The 27,548-nt window shown below is 39.9% G+C and overlaps 1 protein-coding gene across 3 annotated transcripts in view; it reads left to right on the top strand.

The window, feature by feature from the left end:
• The window catches only part of CACHD1 (cache domain containing 1), a 209,342-nt gene that overhangs the window by 9,624 nt on the left and 172,170 nt on the right, over window positions 1-27,548 (top strand). Inside the window, exon 2 of one of the 3 annotated variants that reach the window (XM_081057954.1) lies at window positions 22,940-23,026. The exons of the other annotated variants lie outside the window; for them this stretch is intronic. Coding sequence (XP_080914080.1) covers window positions 22,940-23,026 — 87 coding nt within the window. The remainder of the gene's footprint in view (window positions 1-22,939; window positions 23,027-27,548) is intronic. 3 annotated transcript variants of the gene reach the window in all.

The raw sequence follows: 27,548 nt of genomic DNA, 5'->3' as shown, positions 1-27,548 counted from the left end.
ATAACAGTTATTTTAAAGACTGTCAAAGACCAAGACTGCAGCATTTTTTTTTCTTGATTCCCCTTGGATATTTTCTTAAATTTTATTTTTGAATGGCGTATTTTCAAAGCTACTCTGAGGCCCTGGTGGAAGGGCAGTGAAAATCCATAAACCAGTGAGAATCTGAATTTTTAATTAGGCTTTGAGTTGTTTCTTCAAAGTGTGGAGACATCATTAGTGATGTAAGTCTTGTTGCATTAGCAGAGACTGACATTTTACTTCAAACGGGGAGAGTGCAGCTGTCCTGTGCAGATAAAAGTTGCCAAGTGCAGAATAGCAAGGTGGATTGGTAGATAATTAGCTGTCCCACATTGCTGCAGTGTGGAAGAAGCCTGCCAGTCATGGGCAGGAAGGAGGAATTATTAGCGGGAGAAAATCCAAGTGTGTCATAAAGCAATTTGGAATCACTTCAGCTGTGGCAGAGCTGATAAGGCATATGTTAAGGAAACAAGACAAACTGAGTGTAGTATATGATGGCCAACTTTCTCTTTTTAGAAATCTTAATTCAAAGGAGGAATGGCCAGAAATGAATGATCCACAAATACACCGAAGTACAGATTCATCTGTCTGCTCTGACTCCATATATAAAATAATTAACCAGCTTAAAATAGTCTTCGTATGTCCATGTCACTTGAAAATAAAGTGAGACTTCTATGTAGGGAAAAAAAAAAAACCCACAGGGGAGCCATAAAGCCTTGACAATTACTGTGCTGTGTAATAATAGCCTAGAAAAGATATTTGAAGAAGAAATTTTGAAGTATATCTCCTTCCTCATATAAATGTTAACAATATTTATCAATGGTCTGAGGATATTTTTGTGGCCTTATTGATGGAATATGTGTTTATTTAAATGCTCTCAAAAGCTTTTCTGTGATCATCACATTCGTCTCTGGGAAGTGAGAGGTGTAGAAAGACCTGTTGGGTTTCCTGTCCATCCTCAGTCATTTGCTAACTCAAATGAAACTTCATGGGACTTTCTTGTCCCCTTGGACTGTTCCCTGTGCTGCTGCCATGATACCGGACGCCTTTGTCCTAAGTCCAATTGATTGGCTTTCTCCAAGGCCAGTGCCTCTCCTGGCAGCTCAGAGACAGGAAATGCTAAGTGGTTTGCGTGCTGCGTCCTGCCTGGATAGTATCCTCTCTGAATGAGAACTGCCCTTGGCCAATGCAGGAGAGCCAGTTTCTTGCTCTTTGCTGCTTGTTCTACTCCCGCCCCGACACTGGGTTGTTTGCTGCCCTGGGCAGTTTTGGAGAAAGCCGGGAGAATTGAGGTTTTTGGTAATTTTGGTTATTGGATCCAAGGTTGGTTTCACAGACCCTACATACATGAAACGGCAATATTTGCTCTTCGGTAGCCTTGGAGGGGACTAACCCCTTGCCGATTGTGAGCCAAACTTGTTTGTGATGGGTTAAGATCCTTGGAGATAGTGTAAATTCAGGTGACCATCAAGAAGGCCTGGATATTTCTATTTGCATACATGTATATTCAGACAACATGGGGAATAGTTGCAAACAGTAAAGCTTTGTACAGATAAGAATTACTAGAGCATGAGCTCGTGCAAAAAAGAGCCCAGGTTTATTTACCTAGATAGTCGTGATATGCTTAGCACTGTCTCCAGCATATGGACTCAAAATGTCTAGACTACAGAAATTGTGTGCTCATCTTGAAACAGTAGACTTTGTAACTTTCCAGTAGTTCCTATTCCTAACTTTTACTACTATGTTTCATGTGTTAATTTCATTATTTACACTACATTTCATGTGTTAATTTTATTATAATTTCATTATTTACACTACGTTTCATGTGTTAATTTTATTATTTACGCTAAACTTAGAGTAAAATGACTCGAGCCTTTACTTGCTACTAAAGATTTAAAATGTTTCAGATGAGTGGAAGTGTCTAGCAGAGTATCAAGCACATTAGAACTCTTATCAGGTGCTTCTGATGTTTAATTTCTTTGTGTTAGAGAAAGTTAGGGGTACGGTATGAATGTTGAGGACATTTAGGAATATAAAACATATAAAAGTGTGTGTGCACTTGTAAATTATGTACTTAGAGCTACTTTATCCTAGAATTTAAATTCCTTGATAAATTTGCTTAACAAATATTTGTTGAGCACATACTATATGCCAGGTACGATGCTTGGATTTGAGTTTGTGGTTAAAAAAAGAGACACAATCCCTGCTCTTATGGAGTATACCACCTACTAGGGGAAATAGACATTAAAGAAAGAATTATAAATTTTGAATAGTGTTATGAGGGAAACAAGGACTATTAGAAAGAGTGCCCGGGAGAGACTTAAAACAATATGTCAGATATGTCATTTATGTGCTTAAAATTCACTAAAGGTTTTGGTTTGACTTGGAGTAAAATTCCAAATTACAGTGGCCTTCACAGCTGGATGTGATCTGGCCCCTGAAACCTTTGTGGCCTCATCTCTTCCCTCTCCAAGCTGCCACCCTTGACAAACACTCAGACACTGTTCCTCCAACACTCCAAGCCCATACCTGCCCCCAGGTAAGCTTTGTATTGTTCAGTGCTGTTTTACTGCAGTATGGTGCTTGACACTAAGAATTACTCAATAAATACTTATTGGACAAGCGTGAGTAGGAGTGACAGCTCTGGACTGGGTGGTATGGGAAGGAATCTGAGGAGGTGATGGAAAGGATGAGCCAATCAGGTGTGGAGCTGGGGGGCTAACAGAAGAAGGATGAGCCAATTGGGAGGAATTGGGGGGAGAAGGAAGAAGATCCAATCAGAGAGCATTTGGGGGGCTAGCAGGAGGAAAAATCCAGAATCAAGAGAAAGTTGGGGGACTAGTATTTCCAACAGAGGGACGAGCCTTCTTGGAGGGCTTGAGAGACAGGACTTTGGCAGACTTGGAGAACTGAAAGAAAGCTTAACATGCCAGCAGAAGGGTGATGCAAGAGAGGAATTTGGATTCTTATTTCTATCAATGCAAGTATAATTGTATCCTAGTAACTCTTATAGTCATGCCTGTTCTGATAAAGAAGGGTAAAGATACACAGTGAAAGGTCCTGGATCTGTAGAGGAGAGGACTGGAAGTTGGATAGTCTGTGGCAGGTCATTTGTTTCTCTATTCCAGTAGAGACAGAAGGGTGACTACAGCTTCACTAAAATATATCATGGAGAAAGTATTAAAACGAAGCTTCATCATTCCATATCTAGAATTAAAAAAAAAAAGACTCATGCTTCCCATGTTATTTCTTCTTTTTCTTTGCAGAATAATAAAACTTGTAGAGCCAACTCTGAATACAATATAGGCAAACCTTGCATTTTGCTTTATTGCGCTTCTCAGATATTCCTTTTTTTTTTTTTTTTTTACAAATTGAAAGTTTGTGGTAAACCCTTCATTGAGCAAGTCTATGGGCACTAACAGGCTCAGATGGTGTTCAGAATTTTTAAACAAAGTATTTTAAAGTATATACTTTTTTTCTTTTTTTTTTTTTTAGACATAATGCTATTGCACACTTAATAGACTACAGTACAGTGACTCTTATGTGCACTGGAAAACCAAAAACGTTCTTGTGACTTGCTTTATGGTGATACTTGCTTTATTGCAGTGGTCTGGAACTGAACCCGTAATATTTCCGAGGTGTGCCTGTAATGAACTCTTACAGTAATGATTCAGATGTACTTCCCCCCACCATTGTATTACATTTATTAATTGATTGATTCATAAATTTACATACAGTAAAATGAACTCTTTTTAAGTCCCTGAAAATAGCAATGATCAATTTTTAATATGGCTTTGAAACTTTAGAACCAAAATCTTGTGAAGTGTATCAAACATTTTTTTCATTTTTAAAGAATTGTGGTAAATATATGTATAACACAATTCTCTATGTTAACCATTTTAAAATGTACAGTTCTTTGGCATTAAGTACATTCAGTGTTGTGTGACCATCGATCACCATCCATCTCCAGAACTTTCTCCTCTTCCCAAACTGAAACTCTGTACCCATTAAACAATAACTCCCCATTTCTGCCTCCTCCCAGTCTACAGCAACCACCATTCTACTGCCTGTCTCTGAATTTGACTACTCTGGGTATCTCGTATCAGTGGAATCCTACAGTATTTGTTCTTTTGTGACTGGCTTTTTTCATTTGCTATGTCTTCAGAGTTCATAACATGAATCACAATTGTATTCCTTGTAAAGGCTGAATAATATTTCATTGTATGAATATACCGTATTTTGTTTGTCCATTCATCAATGGATGCTTAGGTTGTTTCCATCGTTTGGCTACCGTAAATAATGCTACTATGATCAGGGGTGTACTAATATTTGCGTCCCTGCTTTCAATTCTTTTGTGTCTATACCTAGAGTGGAACTGCTACATCATGTGATAATTCTATGTGTAATGTTTTGAGAAATGGTCATACTCTTTTCCATAGTGGCTGCACCATTTTTTAATTCTTATCAGCAATGTATAAGAATTCTAATTTCTCCCCATTCTTGCCAACACTTTTTAAAAAAATAATAGCCATCCTAATGAGTGTGGAAATGTACTCTTTTCGATGTAGCATTCCATGAGTTTTGATAAATGTACAGTCATGTAACTATCACCACAATCAAGATACATAGCCGTTTCATCACCCCTCCAAATTCTCTTTGTAGTCAGTCCTTTGTAAGACAAAGACAAAATTTCTTTGTAGTCAGTTTTCCCCCACTCTCTCACCTGGAACCCCTGAAAACCATCTCCAGCTTTATAGTTTTGCCTTTTCCAGAATGTAAAATAAAATGGATGCATTATGGTATACATTTTGAGAGTGGCTTTATAAATGTAGCATAATGCATTTGAGATTCATCCATATTGCGTGTATCAACAGTTCGTTCCTTTCTGTTCCTGAGAATTACATTGTGTGGGTGTACCGCAGTTTGTTTATCCATTCATTAACTGAAAAACATGTGAATTTTTTTGAGGTCATAAATCTATAAACAATCCTATATGTTTATTCACGTATAAGTTTTTGTTTTAATATATGTTTGCCTCTGTCTAGGGGTGGAAATACTGTGTCTGTGTTAAGTGTATGTTAAACTTGGTGAGAAACTGCCAGTCTGTTTTCCAAGGGGGCTGTATCATTTGTATTCCCTTTTGTAATGTGTGAGGAGTCCTGACTGCTCCACTTCCTCCCCAAAACCTGATCAGATCAGTCCTTTTAATGGTAGCTATTGTAAAACGTGTGACATGGCATCGCATTGTGGTTTTCATGAGCATTTTCCTAATCAGTAATGCTGCTGAGCATTTTTTTATGTGTCTGTTTGCCATTAATAGTATATATATATTTTTTTTTTGGGGGGGGGAATGTCAGAACCTTTGCCCATTTTTCAGTTGGGTTGTTTCCTTATTGTTGATTTAAAAAAACAATTTACTGATTTTATTAAGTTTGTAGATTTGTACAGTGATCACTACCATTCAGTTTTATAACATTTCCATTACTCCCAAACCGTTTTATGTGCCTGTTTATTGTTGCGTTCTGAGAGATGGATTTTTTTTTTTTTAATTCAGGTCTACTTTTTTCCTTATGAGTGCTGAGTTCTACTGAAAGATGTGTGTGTGTGTGTGTGTGTGTGTGTGTGTGTGTGTGAGAGAGAGACATTGGGCATTGTCCTCACAAGAAGTTGGCTTTCATTACTTAAAGAATAATGCCAGGGTTGGAAAGAATAAAGCAATCCAGGACAGATAAAAATCTTTAAAAGAGAGTTGTTAGTATTGCAGTTTTTGTTTTTGGCCAAAAACAAAGCATTATTTAAAAGTTTTGGTTAAAGCTGCCTGTGTAGATTGTTAGTGTTACTTAGTCAGTCAATCTGTTAGTAACTACTGATGGAATTCCTGGTGTGAGGGGACAGTGGTGAGCCGAACAGAGACCCTGCCTTTGAGGGGCTTACCTTTTAGAAGAGGGAGATAGATATTTAAATATGCAAAAATTAAATCAAGATAATAACGTTGGACCCTGCTTAGTTCTATGAAGGAAATAACACCGTGTTTCCCTGAAAATAAGACCTAGCCGGACCATCAGCTCTAATGCATCTTTTGGAGCAAAAATTAATGTAAGACCCGGTCTTATTTTACTATAATATAAGAACGGGTCTTATACGATATGATACGATACAATACAATATAATGTAGTATAATACAAGACCTGGTCTTATATTAATTTTTGCATCAAAAGACGTATTAGAGCTGCTGGTCCGGCTAGGTCTTATTTTCGGGGAAACAGGGCAGTAGGTTAATGTGGTCTTCAGACAAGGCCTGGCAGGGAAGGGGGCTGTTGCTGATTTTTGAGCTAAGGCATGAATGTTGTGAGGCAGCCTGGGAGGAGCTGCAGGAAGGAGCCGGAAGCACAGGCCTGAGAAGAGGATGAGGTTGGTGTGTTTAAAGGGCTGACAGAAGGTGCTGAAGGAGGGAGAGAGTTGAGGAAGATGAGAGAGGATAGGATCTCTGTGGAGACCAAGAGTTTGGTTTTTATTCTGGCTGACATGGGAAGCCACTGGAGGATTTAGGCACAAGAGTGACAGTGGTTGATTTCTGCTGTAGAAATATCCCTCTGGTTGTATGGGCTAGGGTGGGAATGGGATGGGGAGGAAGAAATAGAGGCAGGGAGAGTAATGAGGTGGTATTGCCACATGGACCTTTGTGATTTCTTTTAAATATGATGCAACCGTATTAACTGAATGGTTTACGTCAACAAGGGTCCACTGGGTTGAGGCTGTGATTTGAAAGAAAGCAGGACTGCTGCAATAGAATAAAGCTTCAAGAAAATAAGACTCTTCAATATGGAAAGTCCAAGGCAACATTGATCATCTCCTTCATACTTACAAATACTCTCTGTCGAGAGATTGATTATTAAACCCAGTCAAGGTCTTAGCTTCCCAGCGAAGTAACTTTTGACAAGTCCTCTTTTCTCCTTTGGAGCTTCAGTTTTCTCACTTCATATACAGAAAAATAATCCCTGCCTCAACCCTGGGTGGGTTGTTAAGGGTTGCAATTGTGTGTATAATGAGTCATAGACTCATCATCATTCTCTCTGATTCTCTTAGGATGTTTTGGATTGCAAGTGACAACCCACCCCAACTCAAATTGCCTTCAAGGATAAAGAGAGTTTGTTGGCTTCCATCACTTAAAGGCTTACAAATAGTATGAGCTTCATGCCCCATCTGATCAGAGCCCTGGCTCCAATTTTTGCCCCTGTTACTCTCTTGGTTAGGTGTTAGCCAGTCCTCAGGCTGGTGTTGCCTGTAGTAAAATGAGTGCAGTGATTCCACGCCTTTCAGGGGCACAGCATGCTCTTAAGAAGATGCCTTCTTCCTCCACTCATTGTAGGATGCCTTGGGATCACCCTGATTGGACTTGACTGTGGTTAGTGGAATGCAAAGGATGGAATTACATTAATAATGCTGGAGCTGGGTGTGAGGTCAATTCCACCTGCATCTCGTGATTGTTGCATAATCTAGTGATTTGGGCAGCAGGGAGATAACAAATGTTCACTACCATTATTACTGTTATTTGAATGGCAGTAGGACATAGGAATGAGTTTTTGATCATTTTGGCGAGTGTCTTCATTATGCTGGACTCCCCTTTAAAAAAATTTAATTGATTATTTACTGAGCCCCTGCATAAAACATAGGAAGTACTTGATGGTGTCATGTTAACATGATAAGCTGTGACTGTTTAATCTATTTAGTTCGTGAAAGAATCCAAATCAATTAGTGTAGAAGGCAATTTTAATACTTTATATAGTAGAATATAATTTTAGCTTTATGTGAGGCGATTATAATTTAGAATTGCCCGTGCCAGTATAGTTTATATTTTGTAAACATTATTACAGATACATCTTAATGACATAATATGTTTCATGACACAATGTTTTTCAGACACAATCATGTTTCTAAGAATCTAATGGCAGATACTTTATAATTTGTGTTTTGCAAATTTTGTTTTATGACCAATCTCTCTTTGCCCATCCCTAATATCTTGTTTGGCTGTTTCTATTCCATGTTTAGAAGAGTCATGAAGAGAATTGTTACTTTAGGATGTGGTTATTAAACAGCCTACATTTAGTTCATTTAGTGATTGAAACTAAATAACAGTTATTATATTTGCAAATGAACCTAGATACACATTTTATTGGATTTTAATGATGTTTTTAGAGATTTATAGTTACAAAAACAATTATCGCCTATTTTGGACAAAGTTATCAAGAATTCATTGTTTAGGGAATCTCATGACATAGTAAAATATTACCAAGGTGGTGAAGTATGATAAGTATCCATTTTTAGTTTACCTTCCAAAAATTTGTCTTCTGTTTGATCTGATTCAAAAGTTATAGGATTTGAATGTAGCAGAGTGAATTTCTTGCTGAATTTTCATTTAGCATGTTCATAAATTATTGAAGTAAGGGTTTGTGGTGCCATTTCCCAAAATATCTGACACTGAACCAGGAGATGGGAAGCCTGCAACCATAAGTGCTATTGTTCCTTCATCCATTCTTAGAACACACTTAAAATGTGCATATAATCTACCAAGCTGTGTGCCTTAGTACGTAATTTTTGAGTATTTTCCATTTTACTAGAATTTGATTTTTATACAGTAGTTCTTAGTTATGAGACTAAGATCAAAATTGTATAGACAGACATTGGACTACTCTTAGTTTTACGATTACCTTAGAATTCTATAAATGCCCTTTTCTTCAAAACGTTCACATCACTATAAAACACCGTTAAACTTTAGAAATGATTCTTGTACCTAAACACTTTAACAAGGAAAATTAAGTAAATCATAAAATAAGTTATCCTTCGTTTTGCATATATTTAATGTCTACTGCTAGCTAGGCATTCTTGTAGATGCTGAAGACAGAGTAGTCAACAAAATACAATCCCGCTTTCCTGGAGCAGACATTCTACTGGGGCGATTAGTCCACAGGCGGGAACAGTGTGGGAAGAGGGTCAGTTCAAAGAAATTATGCAAATACAATGGTCAGGACATTTCCTTGATGGATGTGGATGGGTCATGGGGCCTGGAAGGATTGTCTGAGTGATAAACTCTTCAAGCTAGTCTCTCCCAAGTTGCATTTCTTATTTATGGCCTTTTTAGAAGACTCACAAGTGACCTATAAACAATTACTATGCTTTACTCTTCCTCTGCATGTTTCCTATAAACTCTTAACTTGGATTTTTATTTCTTTTTTCTAACTGAGCTGCCCGAGACTCACCCCATTCACCAGTCTCCTTGGACTGTCCTGTCAGGAAAAGAGCTGGGGGTGGATGCTTATCTTCTTGGAGGCTTTGTGGATCTGCTTCAAACTAAAAACCATTTTTCAGTAGTGCAGAGAGCTTCCCGGAAGGTGACAAGAGATGACACCATTCCAGCTAGCCTCAGTTTACAACAGTCTACTTTCCAAAGCTCATTTCGAAGTCTGTTGTTGGGAACAACATTCACCCAGAGGGGTTAACAAAAGCAGACCCAGTTCCCAGGCCAACTCACAAAAGGCTGTTTTGAGAAACTCAAGATTTTTAACGAAAGCTTTCTCACTGTCCTTCTGAGCTTCAGGTTTCTCACTGTGAAAATTGGGGGTACGTTTGTGGTTGTAGAGTTATAAGAGAAGGTCTGTGAGAATATTCTGGCACAATGCCTGATGTCAGATGTCTCACAAAGTGTTAGTCTTTTCTTTAGGAAGGGATAGGTCGCTGGGTCTTCAGCATTTAATGCTCCACCTGTCACTTCTAGGTTTTGAGCAGCAGTGAGGGTTCTGGGTGCTGCGTGTGGATGAGAAATGAGTAGGATGAATATTCTACTTTATAAAGGGCAAGGGAAAAAGGAAACGTTATGATATTATTAGCTGCTATTTATTTAGCATTTATTGTGTGCTACATTTTGTAGTACAGGTGAAATATTGGCTATTATTTAACTCAGACATAGCCCAGTGGACTACACTTGTTGCCAAAATGTCTATTCCTAATAGCTTTGGCTAACGGGGGTGGTTCTTCCTCATACAAATGGCTCTATCTCAGCCCCTGCCCACTTCTCTTTTTCAATTTAGTCCCTGTCTCTAGATCAAGAATAACTATTTGGGAACATTTTTGTCCACCACTAAGCAATTTCAGCAAAAAAGGAAGATGCTTTTCAAATTCCTAAAGGGCAGAACAACCTTCTCCCTGGTACTGCAGGTCTCACTGGGCCTGGTTTCCTCTTGAAATGCCTCCCTGTGATGTTATAACTTAAAAGATGAAGGTTCGTTTGATCCAAGCCCAGGATTTTGTTGGCTACAGGGTTTTTGTTAATAGAAAACACTCATGCACCTCTGGGGGGGAGAAATTAAAGCACATACTTCTTCCTCTTTGACCTCTGAACCCTTGCCATTTACATCAAACACTCGCTGGGAGAGAAGGCTAAATTAATAATCTGTGATAGCTCCGTCTCTAACAAGCCTCACTTTAAACCTGGCATTTTCTCCTCCAGCTGATGAGTTTCCATCTCTCAGAAGATGTGTGTGCCCTTCAGACATCTGAGGGGAGGAGGGAGTGTACTTTGTGTTAGCAGAGCCCTGGGCTTCCCACAGTGTTTGTGTCTCCATTCAGTGAGTTTCAAAAATGTCTTGTCTTTCAAGAACAATTACACAGTAGTTGAACATAGGCTGAGTGACTTGGCTTCTGAGCCTCAATTTCTTTATCTGTAAAATGGGGAGTACCAGCTATCACGAAGGACTGTGGTGAAGACCAAATGAAAGCATGTATATAACATTGTTTTCTGTCATGCTTTTCAAGTGTAACCGCTTATTCTCAACGAATGCTCACAGATGGTGGTGGTGGGATTATAGCTGCAGAATAACATGTCCCTCTTCAAAATGTAGGACTGAAAGCTCCTCGCTATTTATTGGGTGGGTGCAAAAGTAATTGTGGTTTACAAGGTTAATAATTGCCAAAATTGCAATTAACTTTTGCACCAACCTTAATATTTTCAGTTTAACTTTAATCCTATGAGGTCTGCATGTAAAAATTGAAAGAAAAATCTAGGAAAACTTTGCTTAATAACTTTAAAAAAGTAAGTCAATAATCAAACCTATCTTAAGTCCATAGAGATCAGTACGATATGACTATAGTAATGATTCAAATTTATTTTTGGTTTGGGCAGGGTTTGCTTTCAAATGTCCCAAACTTTACATGACCAGTCCATGAATGTCAAGATCCTCAATATGCTAACCCAACGCAGTGGAAAATGAGGTACCTTTCTTCAAAAACTGCAAAATTATCAATAATTTTGCAAATTATTACACAATTATTAATAAAAATGAACAAATAGACACTAGTTTTTTTGTGTATTAAAATCATATACTACTATCTTTTATTTCTTTAAAAGAAGATATCTTTCCTTGATTTTCCTTTTTGACTAAAGATGGTTTGAAACTCTAGGACTCTCAAAATATTTCTCCATGAGTTTAAAAAGATAGGGACCTTTTTTTAGAAGTTTGGAATAAGAGAAGAAAAAATTTTTCGTCTGGGAAGCATTCATTTGGGAGAAAGATGAGGGTTGAAGCAGATATTCTACAGCTGCAGTATAAACAACCTGTAATTGGGGGCTGTTTTATCCTTAAGGGAAAGGCCACTGGAAACCTTTGTTGCTTGAGGAATAAGGGCATTTTTATAACTTGAGGAAAACATGGGGAAGGATAGCTTTTGTTCTGACAGCATGGACTTAGGTTCTCCATTAGTTTCTTAGAACAGGCCTTGAGCAGCAGCTCTGGCCTCTGTGTCCGCCCTTTCCCAGTCTTCCTTCATGTGTCCATCTAATGCCTTTGGACCAGATGGGTCCTGACTCCAAATCTCTCCAATCTCATCTCACAGGATTGTGTTTCCCTGCTCCTGACAAGAGGTAACTTCCCCTGTTTTGAAATTGTTTGCCACACAAGAATTGTAAGCTTTCTTTGATGGAGTACCCAGTGGCATTGAGCTGGCACTTCACCACCTGATTTCACTTACCTTATCTTTAGATTTAACATAAGCGTACCAGATAGCCCTGTTGCTGGAACTATCTGTGTGGACTGTGTGGTTATTTATCATCTGGAACAAATGCTATCCTCAGGTCCATTGTTTTGCTCTGTTTTGTTAGCGTGGCTGAATACTGGTGAGTGATAGAAGGCATTGTGGTGTGAAGAGAACATTGGGTTTGTCCTTGAGGACTCAATTATTTTCATTGAATTAGTTGTCTATACTAAGTCTAGGTTCTAATACTAGAATGTTATCTCTGTTTTCTTACACTTCTTTTTGGGTTGAGTACTGCTCATTTATGACCCCTTGAAACTCTGTACTTGCCCTTATGAGCTACTCATGGGAAGAAATTAAGTCTGCTTTCCCTAAATTCTCAATGCCTTGTATAGTGCCCAGGACAAGAGTAGGTCCTCAGTAACTGCTGGATGGATGGATGGATGGATGGATGGATGGATGGATGGATGGATGGATGGATGAGGAAGCAAATACCCAGGGCTTCTACCTTAATACCTCTGTGTTCCTTTCTCGACCTGTAACTTGACAGTAAATAAATAATAGTTCACAGAGCTTTTATATCAAATGACTGTCTCTAAAATCCCTTAGGCATTATAAAATAACACATATTACAGTAAGCTCAAAAATACTTGTTGAATGAAAGATGTCTTACTTTATCTTTCATATATCTAGATAACTAAAAGGACATTCCATTTATTACTGTGGGTGGACTTGTTCTTTGTGCAACTACTTCATTATCCAGGAAGAAGTAAGCATGAAGAAATAATGAGGTGGAAAGTTTAATCATTCATTAAGGCAATGATGGCCCATGAGTGGTTTAATAACTTCCGTGTATATAGTTAGGTACCTCACTTATACTGTTATATATTCTGAGAAAATGTATCATAAGTTTTATTGGAAAATTACTTACTGTGTTTTGTATTTCCTACTTCCAAAGGTTTGGGGAGTAGTTTGAAAAACCCGTACTATGGAATTGTTATGCCTGTCTCCTTATGGCTTATATAGGAAAGAATACTTTGAGTGTGTTATGGATGATAGCTGACAATAGGAGAATGCAAGAGTAGAAAAGGAATTGTGTTGATGCAGCTAGCTCCACCCAGGAGTTGCAGTAGCCTTACTGGGCAGTTTTGTGTACACCTTATTTTCCCCTGGGAATTACTAAGGAGAGGGAAGGCCCCCTGCCACACATACCTTTTTCTCCTCCCTGCAGTGGGTTTGAACATATTTCGTGAGGCTAATGAGTGAGCTCGTGGTCCTCATAATCTCCTTATAGAAGAAGTGTATGCACGTTCAGGAGACACATTTAATAGACACGGCTGCCTCTGTGAAAGAATGCTTTGTGGAAGGGAGCCTTTGTGTATTTCTCCATCTTTCAGCAGTTCCTGGGGGTACTTCCCAAGTCTCCCTGACACCGAATGGCAGCGCTGGAAAGGACCTGCTCCAGAATAATGGGAGGGAGGGTAAGAGGGTGGGGAAAGGAGGACCCCTGGGTTCAGGAATGTGGAGACCCTTGGGCTTGGCCCTCCAGAGCTGAGCATCTAAACATTTTCTCTTCTTCTTAACCTCCAGCTGGGGATTTTGCATTTTCAATGAGGGCCCCACTACCCTGAGCCCTAGTGAAAGTGGATCACTTTAAGCCTGCAACAATGGTGGCTTTTTATCCTCTTAGTTAACGCTTTAGATAACTTTCTTTCATACCAGGTAGGGGTTTGTAAAGTGGCGTGGTGGCTCTAGCTTTGCCTGGTAAGACACAGGAAAATTTCTCATCTGTTCCAACAATCTTTCTTTCCTTGCTTTCTCTTAATTTGAAGGGATTTTTTACATTCTTATTTGTGGACAAGTCAAGCTGTATTAGTGACGTATGTCGTGAGCAGTTGTCACGAAGAGGATTTACTTATAAAGGCCAGCAATTCTGGAGTTCCCAGACAACAACATCCCAAAGCTTTGTTAGACAAAGGATTTACATTTTCTTTTTTCTTCCAATTTATTTTGTAAGCTCGAATCTAGAATTCAACCCAGTGGAAGCTGCTGTTTTTTCACTACCAGTGAAACCACAGGATTATACTTGATATGGTTCCTTATATTGCTAGGAAACAAAAAACAATATCCCCATAGGACAATATTTTATTGATAACTAGGACTTAAAATAGCACAATTTTCTGGGGCTCCTTTTATATGCCAGGCATTCTGCTAAGGGTTAGAGTTCTATTTCAAATGCAAAAAGTTACTGACTTCAGAAAGAGTAAACAACTTGTCCAAGTTTTGAAAGTCACAAAGTAGAAGAGGTTGGATTCAAATCCATGTCAGCTTCTGCCTGAGACTTAGGTTAGTTCCATTAATTGATCAAGCATTTAATGAGCCCCTCAATATTTGCTGTCTGGATAAATCTGTTTTCTTTGTAGTGGGCTCTAGAAAGAATATGAGAGTGGTTTATGGGAGAAACTGGTGTTATTGTAGCTTGGTCAACAGGAAATACTTAACAGATCCAGTGGTTGAAGACACATTTGTTTAATTCATTCCTCTGTCCCAAGGGGGCATGAATGGGAACCCCACCCCTTGGAGAGAATATAATATATGTAGAAGTAATATAAAAACTGGAAATGATGCCTATGTCAAGTGTTATTGCCATCATCGTTAGGGAAAGAAGGGAGAAAAGGAAAGAAGACCTGAGAACAGAATGCCAAATTCTCGTCTCATATAGTAATATTACAGTGTCTATCCTACATTCTGGAACTCCTTCCTGATGTGTTCGAAAAAGCTCTCCTATGTAATCTTCAGTTGATTTCTTCTTGGCCTTCTTTGGTGAAACAGGTAAAGTGGCTGCTGTCATTGTACACACAGTCTCTTCATACACTTGAAAGGTTGTTAAGTTCTCCATTATATTCCAGGTGATTTCCCTACAAAAGGGTGTGTTCCTAATGTACTTGGTCTGATCACCTGGATTGAGGTTGGTGGAAGAACTTCAACTCTCAGTTGTTGATTGGGAGAGAGATGAAAAGATATGCGTGGACAGAAAGAGAGACAGTAAAGTTTACTTTTTATTTACTCAGACCAAAGAGAATTAGCTTTTTGGGGGTGGGGGGAACCTATTTAAAACCTGAGTTGTTAATAATAAGTTTTAAAAGCGTCCCTAGCACTGAAGCCCTCCAATTTTTTCATCTAGGCCTACCTTTTTTCCTTCTTTTTCTAGAAACTTATGGCTGGGTCTCCCCCTATCCATTTCTTCCTAGGTTTGTCTTCACAAGGAAATAGAACAAAAGTTGGAATATCTAAACAAATTAAAAAAAAAAAAGTGCCTAGACTTCACTCCCTCTTTTTGGCTGAGATGTTGGTAGCTGTATTTTAGTTTTACTATAATATATTTGAGTAGCTTTGAGTGTACTGCCAAAGGCAAGAGGGCACTTAATACCTTTGCACTTTATAATGATTTGTTTGCCAACCTGGCTGATGTCCCAGACAAAGCATCCTGGAACTTGGGTGGTTGTGAAAGTGACTTGATGTTTGGAGCTTGTTTGAACTACTTTAGTCCTATCCTTTGAAATATGTGGGATATTTCACTCCTGCTAATAGGCTCAAGATTCTATAAATGATGTCAGGATTTTACACAATTCCCTCACCTTATTATTGAAAATATTTTGATTGCTTTTTAGCTAATAATTATTATTTTTAAGGTTAGCCAGTCTAGACTATCTAAGAGGTGGTATGCTAGGAAGTCAGAAGCAGTCTAGCAATTGTTGAGTTAGGAAACTATATGCTACATTAGGCGGGGCTTTGAGCTAGTTGCTTAACCTTTCTGTGCTAGAGTTTCCTCCTGTAATCTATTAGACTCTCTTCTAGGTCTAATTTTCTAGGGCTATGTGCTAACCCAAATTTTTCCAGTCTGTTGTAGTCACAGCATCACATGTAGGTGCTTGTTGTCCTTGAAAATCACACCTTACAAAATTCAGTGGCTTTGGGTGAAAATGGAGTGGATCATAGTATAGAATCCTCGTTCTACCTAACTAGAATGGTAATAGTGGAGATGGTACACTGGGAATTAAGAGCAAGAATCTGTTAGAGGTGAGTGAGTTAGTCTCTTCCAGCTGAGCCAAACTGGGAAACCTTTATGGGTCAATGAAATCATGATCTCATGATCTGGACTACCTTTCTGCAGGATAGTTGTGCACGGGAGCCCAATTTCCTCAGATCCTAGATTTTCCTTAGAAGTTGCCAAAAAAAAAAAAAAAAAAAAAGAAGCTGTGCCTAAATGGTTTCTTGTCCTTAAGGTTTCCAGAGAGAGAGCATTTCCAAGATTAAAGGACTCTAGCTGTCATTTGAACCTGAGGGGCCTTAAGATGTATGTTTCAAAGCAGAGTGGAAATTTAGTCCCCGCCCCCATTTGTGTTTATTTGTTTGTTGGGCAAGTTTACCTTTTCTTGCAAAATGTTGGGAGTCGAGGAGTAATCTGCCCATTGCCTACTGGTTAGTTACTAACTTTGCAGTAAAGAGAGAGTAAGAAAGAGAAATAATCTGATTTTTATAGTGCCTCTCCTCCTCCTCTCCCCCACCTCCCATCTGCATGGCTTTGGTCAGCCATGGTCCTTTGAGCATCCATTCATGTAGCCAACATGCTTTTTAGCCTCTACTGTGCTCCACAGTACCTCAGGAAGGCCTGGGTAGAAGTAGAAAAGGACGCATACAGGCCATGCAGCCTCATACTGTGCTAGTGAGATGGGTGAAATCTGCGAGTCCTTTTTAGTTGTGAAATTTCACTTCCATAGGGATAGACAGCAGCGGTTGCCAAAGACAACAGGGAAGGGCAGGGAACGAGACCCTTAGCCAGGAAGAATAAAGAGGTTTCCAAAGCTGGTGAAAATACTGTGATGGTTCTGAGAACTGAGGCAATTTGGAATCATTCAGTTCAGAAAAACAGGGCCTGGGAAGGAGCCTGGAGTCAGCAGTCAGCAGACATTAAACTCTGACTGATTCTTCTGCTTATCTGAAGAGCCCTCAGCTCCTTGTAAATGGGTGGGCCGCTGGGGAGAAAATAATCAAAATATCAACAGGATGAAGAGAAACAGCAGAAAGGGGCAGGGGGAATTTATGAGGGGCCTAGAGTGAGTGTAGACGAGATTTCAAACCCTTTGACAGGCCTTCATGCGTGCTTTTCTCCACAAGACTTTTCCCTCCTTTTTTCTAAGGCCGGGGGGTAATATAACAAAACAAAACAGTGTTACTAAACCTTCAAGAAGCTAATAGACACTTAAACCAGTGGTTAGGTGTAGCACAGAGAGGGCTACCAGAGAGAAAGTACAGGGGCCTCATAGTAGTGTCTAGATATTGAGTGGTGCCACTTGTAAACTCACATATATATGGGACCAAATGGAGTAAGTACCTGCCACAGTACATGGGACTCATTCATTTCTTCGCTGTTCCCACTATTTCAAATGGAAATACTCTTTGTTTTATAAAACATTCCATTTAAATCTGTATTTGATTACATTTTGTATTATATTACAGTAATACTCTACTTATTTTATCATTGTCTTCTTGATTTCAAAAGTTACCAAATCTTTGTTTTTGTGTGTGTAGAAAGGTGCCCTCAGAGTTAATTTCCTCATTTTAAAGAAATCTGAAGCTCTTAGAAATGTAGCTTCTTGCCCACGTTTGCTCAGGTAATTGGAGATGGGGCTCAGGTAATTAAAAGCCCGGTCTGCTGACTTTCCATGCAATGGTTCTTCTACCACCTCTTCGTATTTGAAATGTGAAACAAGATGGATTTCCAGGCCTCAACTTGCAGTCCGCAGGGTGTATTACCTGATTTCAAATACTTTTTTGATTCTCTGATTCCCATCTCCCTGTCAAAAACTCGAGAGCTCAGTTGTCTGTGTCACGTATATTCTTGAGTAAGGTGTTGACTACCATGCTAGGCTGATTTAAGAAAGTGCAATAATGGTTTATGTAAATATATTTCGATCATATTCCCCCCCCCCCCCCTGCAACTTATAAAATGGAGCAATACCTTAAGAAGTGTGAATTATTTCAGTCTTGTTTTACTCAACCTTCTAGACTTATTAAATAGACTTGACTTCCCGATTAGTCTGGGATACAGAGTCCTGGAAGTAGTGCTGACCAGCTCAGGACTGGATGGCATTGTGATCCAGTGATCCTAGCATACTGCATACCATCTCCACAAGTTTCTTGAAGTCATGATAAGTCCCTGGACAGTGTTTTACCAGTTGCCTTTTGTACAACTGTTAGTGAGTTTCCCAGAGGGTTAATGTTTATGATATCAAAAGACTTGACCAGTTTTGTATTATGGGCTGATTTTTGTCAGTTGTATTGACCATTCCCTTGAAGGCACCTAAGTCTCCATAATATTGCATTTTAACAACCTGAAGGATACTCTAGGCAGTTGCCATTGTGTTCAAAACAGTTGGTGAGAACACAAAATAAGTGACAGAAACTCAATGGCAGAAAAAAAGTCACAGAGGAACATGGCCACACATACTGCAGCACACTCAACTCTAGACAGCTGTAGAACTCTGCCTGAGTGGGAAAAATGGTAAAACTCACGTGATTCTTATTCTGGGCTCCACAGAATTCAGGGAGTCCATCAACTTAATGAGTCAAAAACTTATAACACAACACAAACCTCAAACAGAAATTTAGCATTTCTTTCCATTGTGATGTAGACAATAAATCCTAATAGTATTAGTAGTTCCTGGGACTTTGTCATCAAAATCAATGAAAGATAATTTCATAACTTGTAGGTATCACAAAAAGTTGAAATAACATGATCCTCACTACTTTGAAATTACAGTTGTTGTTAGACACACTGCTGGATCTTGTTGATTGACGCATTAATAAAGAAGCACACATTACTGTCTCAGAAGTTTAAAGAAACATTTTATAGGGCTGACCCGGTGGCTCAGGCGGTTAGAGCTCCATGCTCCTAACTCCGAAGGCTGCCGGTTCGATTCCCACATGGGCCAGTGGGCTCTCAACCACAAGGTTGCCAGTTCAGTTCCTCGAGTTACACAAGGGATGGTGGGCTCCTCTCCCTGCAACTAAGATTGAACACGGCACCCTGAGCTGAGCTGCCACTGAGCTCCCAGATGGCTCAGTTGGTTGGAGCGCGTCCTCGCAACTACAAGGTTGCCGGTTTCGACTCCCTCAAGGGATGGTGGGCTGCGCCCCCTGCTACTAGCAATAGCAACTGGACCTGGAGCTGAGCTGTGCCCTCACAACTAAGACTGAAAGGACAACAACTTGAAGCTGAACAGCACCTTCCACAACTAAGATTGAAAGGACAACAGCTTGACTTGGAAAAAAGTCCTGAAAGTACATACTATTCCCCAATAAAAAATAAAAATAAAAATAAATTAAAAAAATAAATCTTAAAAAAAATTTTTTTTAAAAAAAGAAACATTTTATAGTTGGTATTCTTTATAATCCTGTGTGTTTTATTTTATGCATTTAAACACGATTCTGAGAAGAGGTTCACACACTTGATTGTACTGTCCCTGGGTTCTGTGACACAAAAACTAAGAATCCCTGGGCTAGGATAGGCTGTAGCAATGAGAAGAATCCGTATGTCTCAGTGTACACATATTTCTTGTTTAATTACTGTCTTCCAGTGTCGATGTGGCTTTCCTTTATCTTGCGACCTTAACATCTCAACTTGAGACTTCCAGGTTTGCCTCAACTGGGTAAGACAAGCCCGGAGAACTTACCTTCATTCTTGTAGGCTTTGGCTGGTTGATGACAAAAGTTGCCTTTTTTGTTTTTGTTTTTTAAGATACCAGTCATCTTTTGGGGGGCATTAATTTTCAGTTAGGATATGAAAGGATTCAGTAATGATCATGTTCCTCAAGGAGGGGTGTGAAGGCAAAGAAGGTCATGGTCAGGAATCCAGAGCAGTCTTTTCCACTTGTGTCCTCTTCAGTGGTACTTGCATAATCATTCACACTGGAGAGCCTTATAAGAAAGACAGCAGTTAAAGCATGTAAGTTACCTTAGATGCCCCAGAGATACTCCCTTTCTTCACACTGACATACTTATAATACCGGTAGCAACAGGTTTAAGATGCTCCAGCGATGCCTTTAGGGGGGAAACCCTGCATCACTATCCAGTGTGGCAGCTCCCCTACTTTGAAGTTCACGAGTTTCTTCTTCACTGGTATGACTGATGCCATCTTGAAGTTTTGGGTGTCCACCCGCTGTGACAGGTCACTTCTGATTACAACCTGTAGGCCATACGTGGTCATATGACCCCATAGGACCTGGGGTTGGGGGAGAGCACTTGGGGTTGTCCAACAAGCGGCATGCTTATCTGTTTCACAGTAGAATGCTTTTCATTGGGCAAAAGTGTTGAAGCATTGGATCGTCAACAATGAAGGTGCCTAATATCTGTATTCTCAGTGGTATCCATGATTGGGCATGCAAACAAACCAAACATACGCCGGAATTGAAATTTCATGAAATCCACTATTTCAGGTGTACAATTCTGTATTACATCATCTATAAATTCCCTTGTGTGTTCACCACCCAGAGTCAGTTCTCCTTCCATCACCATATGTTTGATCCTCCTTTTCCTCATCTCCCTCCCCCCACCCCCCTTACCTTCTGGTAACCTATGTAATTTCACTAACAATTGTCACCCCAATAAATTAAAAAACAAATCCACTATTGATGTTCATACACCAATGACAAGAATTCAACCTATTCCTATGTAGACAGAGTTTATTAGAATTCTTCTGTAATTGAGTTGCTGCTTATAACCTGATTCTCTATTTCCTCCCCCTCCATTTTATAAACAAGGTAGAAAGTTCAAGGAGCTCACTACTATTGCATTTTCTAGAGAAGAGAGATTAAAAGAAAAATAGTTACGACCAGAATATAAAACTGGTCTGTCTTGATAACACTGACTGTATTGCTTGCCTCGCTTAGAGTTCACAACCCCTTGTACCAGCTCCATCTTTATTTTATGTATTGTTTCTCTTGGGATAAAACCAACTTCACTTATCATGACCAGAGGCCTTTAAGTCTGGTTGGTAGCTGTATTCTTGGATTCATTTTAGTCTAGGTTCACTACCTCTTCGAACTGATTTATGCCTTTTTGTGTTGATGCTTTCAGCAGTTAATTCCATATATTAACTAGTTTTTCTATAACAAAATACTCTGTGAGTGGCTTCTAGAAATTACTTCTACTTCTGGCAAAAATTACCTCTGATGAAATTTCTTCTACTTCTGGAGTTTTGTGCACATAAAGACCAAACCATAGTAAATATAATATAAACACTTAGAAAGATTGCCTGCTACTGACTTTCTCCTAAATTAGGGACTTTCTCCCTGAAAGGTGTAGAAGGATGGATGTTCTGCTTTCCTCAAAGGTTAACAAAAAAGAAATAGAAGCGATTTCCAGTTCGAAATCATAAACTCCATCATATTTTTAAATAAAGCATAGTGTCTCAGGAGCATATGTATAGATTTTGAGAGAGGAACTGGGCAGCATGTGTGAAGTGACTAGGAGAGAAATTGTGGACAAGCTTGACCTAGATTCCTCTTTGCTGGCACTGGTTAAATGCAGTGACTATGATAGATAAACGGTCTAGAAATCAGGTGTCATTGCTAACGGGTGTCCTTTTTCCTCCCTTCACCTTCTTTCTAGAAATTGTCCAAATAGTAATTTGGATATAAGTAATACAAGGCTTAGCTTACTTTAGTAATATTTAAATATTTAAAGCTAATTTGTTTTGGATGTTTTTCCAGTTGTTTTCTTCTTTCAATCTACCGTGTTTCCCCGAAAATAAGACCTAATCGGAAAATAAGCCCTAGCATGATTTTTCAGGATGACATCCCCTGAACATAAGCCCTTAATGCACCTTTTGGAACAAAAAATTAATATAAGACCCACGCTTATTTTCGGGGAAACACGGTAAGAAAAAGAGCAACACAGATACTTCCTCATTTGGAAGAGAAAGGCTGTATCATCATAACCTAAACTGGACAGAAAGCATTGCAAGTCGGCGCCTTTCCCACAATGGAGCTATGTGAGCTTATCCTGTAATGTACACTTCATAGCTATCTTATTTGAGTGAATCCTCCTGAGCCCTAAAATTGATTTGTTGTGTAGCTTCCCCGATTTTTTTGCCAACAGTTATTTAGACAGAGCTGAAACATATTAAACACGGGCTGAGTTCCCTATTGTCCTGTCTGGCACTCTGTTTCCATTCACAGTGTACACTGGTGTACATTAGATCACTAAGGGGCTCATTATTACTGAATTCCAGCCAGGACTTCATTTCCTAAACACATGTGCTTGTCTGGTATTGCTTGTAGGCCTTAAGCTCTCCTTCTCCCTCGTGTGTGGATGTTTCTTTTGTTTGCAGAGAATAGGTACAGCAACAAATCTTTTTAGATTATATTACAATTTTGTGTTGCATTTACACATTCCCTCATTGTGACAGTATTTCAGGTTAAGGAGGAGACTACCACCTGTATCTAATGTCAAAATTGGGGTGAAGTAGAGTAGGTAAAAGGTAAAATTTTTTGCTGGAAGTAGAAAAGGAAGAACAAAGTTAGCTACATGTAAAGGCACTGAACCTGCAGTTACTTTCCCCAAACCCAAGTGACAGCCTTAAAAGTGACCACTGAATTATGGAAAGTGAGCTGAAAAAGGCTTGGGTTCATTGCATCAATCACAGTACTTTTCCCATTTTGGGTGCACTGATCTCCCCTTATTCCTTGGTGTTGATGGGAAAACTTGGTCAAAAAGGATAATTACTTTTTTATTTAGTTGCATGCTTTTCAAAAGGCAACAGCAAGCATTCATTAATTTCCATCTGATAGAGCTGAACTTTTTTTTTTTTTTTGTGGCTAAACAATTGAAACAGGAAATGACCCGAGATACAGTTTCCATGACACCCTGTCACTTGGATCCAGTTTTCCAGAAGATGAAAGACCAAAGCCGGCTTTTGATAGTGAGTAACTAATTGGACTGGCTGATAGTGGGAGAGTTTCTTAATGTGAAAAATAAAGGAGAAAAAACTGGAACAGCTGTGTTTTGGTACAGTTGTCTAATCCCCAGATAAAACACTCCAAGGACATTGAAATTGAATAGTGCCTTTAGTTAAGGAGAAAAAAAATCTGAAATCTGTGAACGCACTGGTTTACTTGAGAGGAAATACAGAAAATATGTATGTGGAAAAAAAAGAAAAAAAATTTTACTGAGACAAGATTCTAAATGATGCCTTTTAGGAATCATCTTTGTCGTGCAAAGGATGATTTCATATCATCAAGATTTTCATATTGTTAAAGATGTCTTCATGCACTCTTGTATACAAAAAGAGACTACCTGCTGTATTATTTTTTTCAGCCCACATTTTCTAAACATGTTTCTATGTAGCATACTTGGTAGAGCTGCTGGTTTTGTTAGATCAAAAATACCTGTAACTTACATTAAATAAATTGAGGCATTCAGTTAGAAATGTTTTCCTGGACCAGTCCTCCCTACACATGTAAATTTAGGCTTTGATTGTATTTTGCAGCTGAAGAGCTTTTCTGGAGAATTAAATGTGAATAAGCCAGGGGGTTGTTAGACTAAGATGTACAAGTTCCTGTATACTATTGGGAAGATCATTGGTTGGGAGATTTAGGCTCTAATTCCTGGCCTTGCTAGCCTTCCTCCAGTGATGGGAACCTCCCTAGGGCTCTTTCCATATTTCTTGTAAATGAAGAGGTTGGAGGTAGCCCCTTAAGACTCTTTCATTCTGTGTACTTTTGAAATGTAGGCTAAGCTTTGACACCTCTTAACCTAGAGGTTAATAGTGATGAGCATAATAAAAGTGCATATAAAAAGGTTAAAATTTAAAAACGGAGAAAACATCTATATTTCTTAAAAGAGACACTACTCTTATCACAGGAAACTAGTGGTATACATTAGAACTCTGTTTCCTTACATTTGAATGAATCTTAAGGAATGTGATCTATAATTCTTAACCTTGCTGGTCTGGGTATACCAGAATCCTCCTTCTGTCAGTTTTACAGCCATTGGATTTACCTGCTGGGTTCTTTCACTTTGGCTCTAGTTACCAGTCCTTGGTTTCATTTTGTTTTCCCTAAGTGGAAGGGTAAAGCAGATGTCAACAATGAAATCCTACTATATTTACGATGCAGGGTGTGGTAGTGGAAAGATAGACTGATCTGGGCACGACCAAGGGCACATTGACCATTGTGAATTTCCTCTTTTGCAACTTGTACCCCCTTTTGGGTGCACTGCAAGTTCCTTGAGGCTGGGATCTACCCCCCTCCTCACATGTATAATCCCAGCCAGCTAGCACAGTGCCTGTTCATGGAAGACACCCATTAGGTGTTTGAATGGATGGACTGTGAAGACAAAGTGAGATGATGTACCCCAGAAGCACACACTTGCTGTTCAATAAATGGTAGTAGCACTTACAGCGTCATTCCCAGGACGTGATAATTTATGAGGCTGTTGGTCTCAAGAGTCATTTTTTGAGACCTTTTCCTGACAAATTTTTTGGTTCAACTAAAAGAGCATTTGTGCAAATGCATTTTTTGGTTCAACTAAAAGAGCATTTGAGCAAATATGGGTCACATTTCTTCTAAACCAGCATTTTAACTAGGTGTGAAACTAGACATAACTTTTTATTAGCACCACTCAATTTTAAGCTGAGTGTCCATGAAAGAATAGCCTTTTGTCTTCTAGGGGTCCTCACTCCTAGTGGAAAGGGAAAGGGCCAAAATACAGGAGGACAGTCAAGAGCCACTAGTGAGCTGTAGGCAGGTATGTGCTCCGCCTACAGAACCACAGGCATTTACTGCCAGGGAGGCTGCAGGCTGCTGAGACGCGAGACTGAACGTTGATAAAACACCAGTCTGACACACTCTTTCCCATATCGCACTGAGAAGGGCGTCTGGCCTCTCTTCCCGAAAGCAGGAGGCTGCCTCCTTTCCTCTTGGGCTGGAGTCAAGTCCAGCTGGAGAAATGAAAGCCGCCGAACTGTTGCTTACGTCACAACCATGAGTATTTCGGCGGGGTCTCGTGGGGAGGGTCCAGGAGACTTCTCTCCCGCACCCCCGGTGGCTGCTCCAGAAACTCGGTTATCCTAGGCCTCTGTGAACCGGGAAAGGGTCTTAGTTATCTCAGAGGCCTTACCGGATGCAGAGATCGCTATTTGCGAGATAGGACCCCTGCGCCGCCCGGCCTCCCCCCTCCATCGCTCCCTACTGTAGGCTGGCCCCGCCCATCGACCCGCCTCCAGGCCCCCCCGCCGCCCATCCCCCTCCTGGCCACGCCCCTCTGCCACCCCTCCCCCCCGCCCAGGCTTCCCGGGTGGGCCGCCGGGGATCCCGGTCCTGCTTTCCAGCTCTTTGTTCCCTCCCTCGGGCATTGTGCAGCTCTCCCCGCTCCCCGTGCCCCCTGCCCTCCCAGCCGTCCTACCCCTTTCTCGCCTCGGTGCTCTGTCCTTTGTCTTCCACGCTGAAGCCTCGCTCGCCCCTTCTCCTGAGGATCCCACTGGACTTTGCCAGCCAACCCCCCCTCCAGCCCCTCCTGGGGTGTTACCTTCTCCAGTACCTGCCACTCCTACCTGCCTTGGGCTGCATTTTCTATTCTTAAACCAAGGTTACCGAGGTGGTATTAAAAAAAAAAAAAAAAAGGCTGCTTTTCAAATGCGAGGGGACTTTCCACGCAGAACACGACGATATATTGAGGCACTGCTGGATAGTTGTGGCTCTTCACTGGTGTGTCATTATTTCGTTCTCTTCTGTTAAGTGCCAGGTGGTGGCTATTCTCTGGCGGACAAATAAGGCCAAGAAGGAACCAGTGATAGGTTTCACCTGTCTGAACTAAATTGCCACCTGCCCACCACTCATTCATTATAGCATTTAATAAGTACTTAACGCTGTGCTGGGTGTTGTGCTGGGCTCTAGGAATAATAATAATAAAAAAATTACAGAGGCCAAAAAGCTCCTGAATGCAGACAGGTAATGTAACTATGTAACTATCATTTATTGAACACTTACTAAGTGCTAAATACCCTTACCTGCATTATCTTATGTAAGCCTCACCACCTTACTACCAGGTAGATAATATGATCGACCCCCTAATTACAGTTAATGAATGGAAAAACCAGCATTTAAACCCAGGTACTCTTAACCAGTACACCAAACAAGATTAATAAAGTAGTGCGATGTATTCAGTGTTTATGATGTGTCAGGCAGTGTTCTAAACAGTGTATATTAATTTGCTTAGTCTTCCCAACCACCAATGAGGTGTAAGTACTGTTGTTATTATTTTAATACAGAGGAGGGTATGGAGGGGCAAAGATGAAATGACTTTTCTCAGGGCCACCTCCTAATGACAGCAGAGCCAGAAGTCGAAGTCTGGCAGGGTATAAGTGGGTGCAGTGGGAGGAAGGTATTTTTTTTTTTGTATTTGGAAGGGGAGATTCACGTGTCAAGAAAGATTCAGAGAGGAGGTGACCCTTATGCTGAGTGGCTGGTGTATCTTCTCTATCATGGTGTGTTCTTGCCCGGTACACACTGTACTTAGTTTATAAACAAAGCTCAAAGGGTACCCAGAAAATGTTTTAAAATGGAGATAAAGCTGTTTAGTATTTTAGCTAGAATTTCCCTGAATAAAGACTTAACATTGCCTGTTTTTTATGGGAGTAGCATTTCCTATTAGAGCATGATCTGTTGGAGCAATTAGGAAAAATACAGTTCTAACTGGTTGAAAACTATTGATAGATAGCTGAATTTGCTTTTTACTTCTTTTCATGATCTTTCAACTTATTCATCTATGTAATGGGGTTAATAATAACTCTACCGTCTTTTCTTGTTAGACATGAGTCCTTTGAGGTCCTAGACAGAAAGGTATTGGAAGCTCATTACTTATATATTAATAACTGTTGCATGTATCTTGCTCTCAAGGTTGTTCCTGATGTGCTAGGATCAGACCAGAACACATTCTTAGGGTCAGAGCCTTCTCTAAGTTTCTCCAGCCAGAAAGAGTTCCTTTCCCTCTATACCACTTACCAGAGTCTTGCATTACATGTAGTTATAGGCACTTCTGCCTCCTACACGAGATTATGTGCTCTTCAGGCCAGGTACTGCTCTACTCACCTCTGCTTCTGAGTTTGCACACAGCACATGCCAATTGCATGAAGTGAATGGGCTGCCAGGTTAATGTTGAGATGAAAAGTCATGGTTTTAGTTTTTGTTGCCATTCTTTTACTCTTTGGGATAGAAAAGAAACATCTTGCATAGATATAGAAAGCAAAGGCTTGAAGGCCTCTGGGGGAAAGGTGGGGTAGGAGAATGGGGGAATTGGAGTAAGAATCTGCTGACAACCCAGGAGATGGGGAATGTGGAAACTCAGGTTGAATTAGGAAGATGAGCCAGAAATAAGACAAGGATGAGCTTTCAGGAGCTGGGAATGAGCCTGGAACTTGAGCTGCGTTGAAAATAGCACTGAGA

Source organism: Rhinolophus hipposideros (assembly GCF_964194185.1).
Source record: "Rhinolophus hipposideros genome assembly, chromosome: 8".
In the NCBI taxonomy this organism is placed as follows: domain Eukaryota; kingdom Metazoa; phylum Chordata; class Mammalia; order Chiroptera; family Rhinolophidae; genus Rhinolophus; species Rhinolophus hipposideros.
The sequence above is the reverse complement of the archived record's forward strand: the minus strand, read 5'-3'. Positions and strand labels throughout refer to the sequence as shown.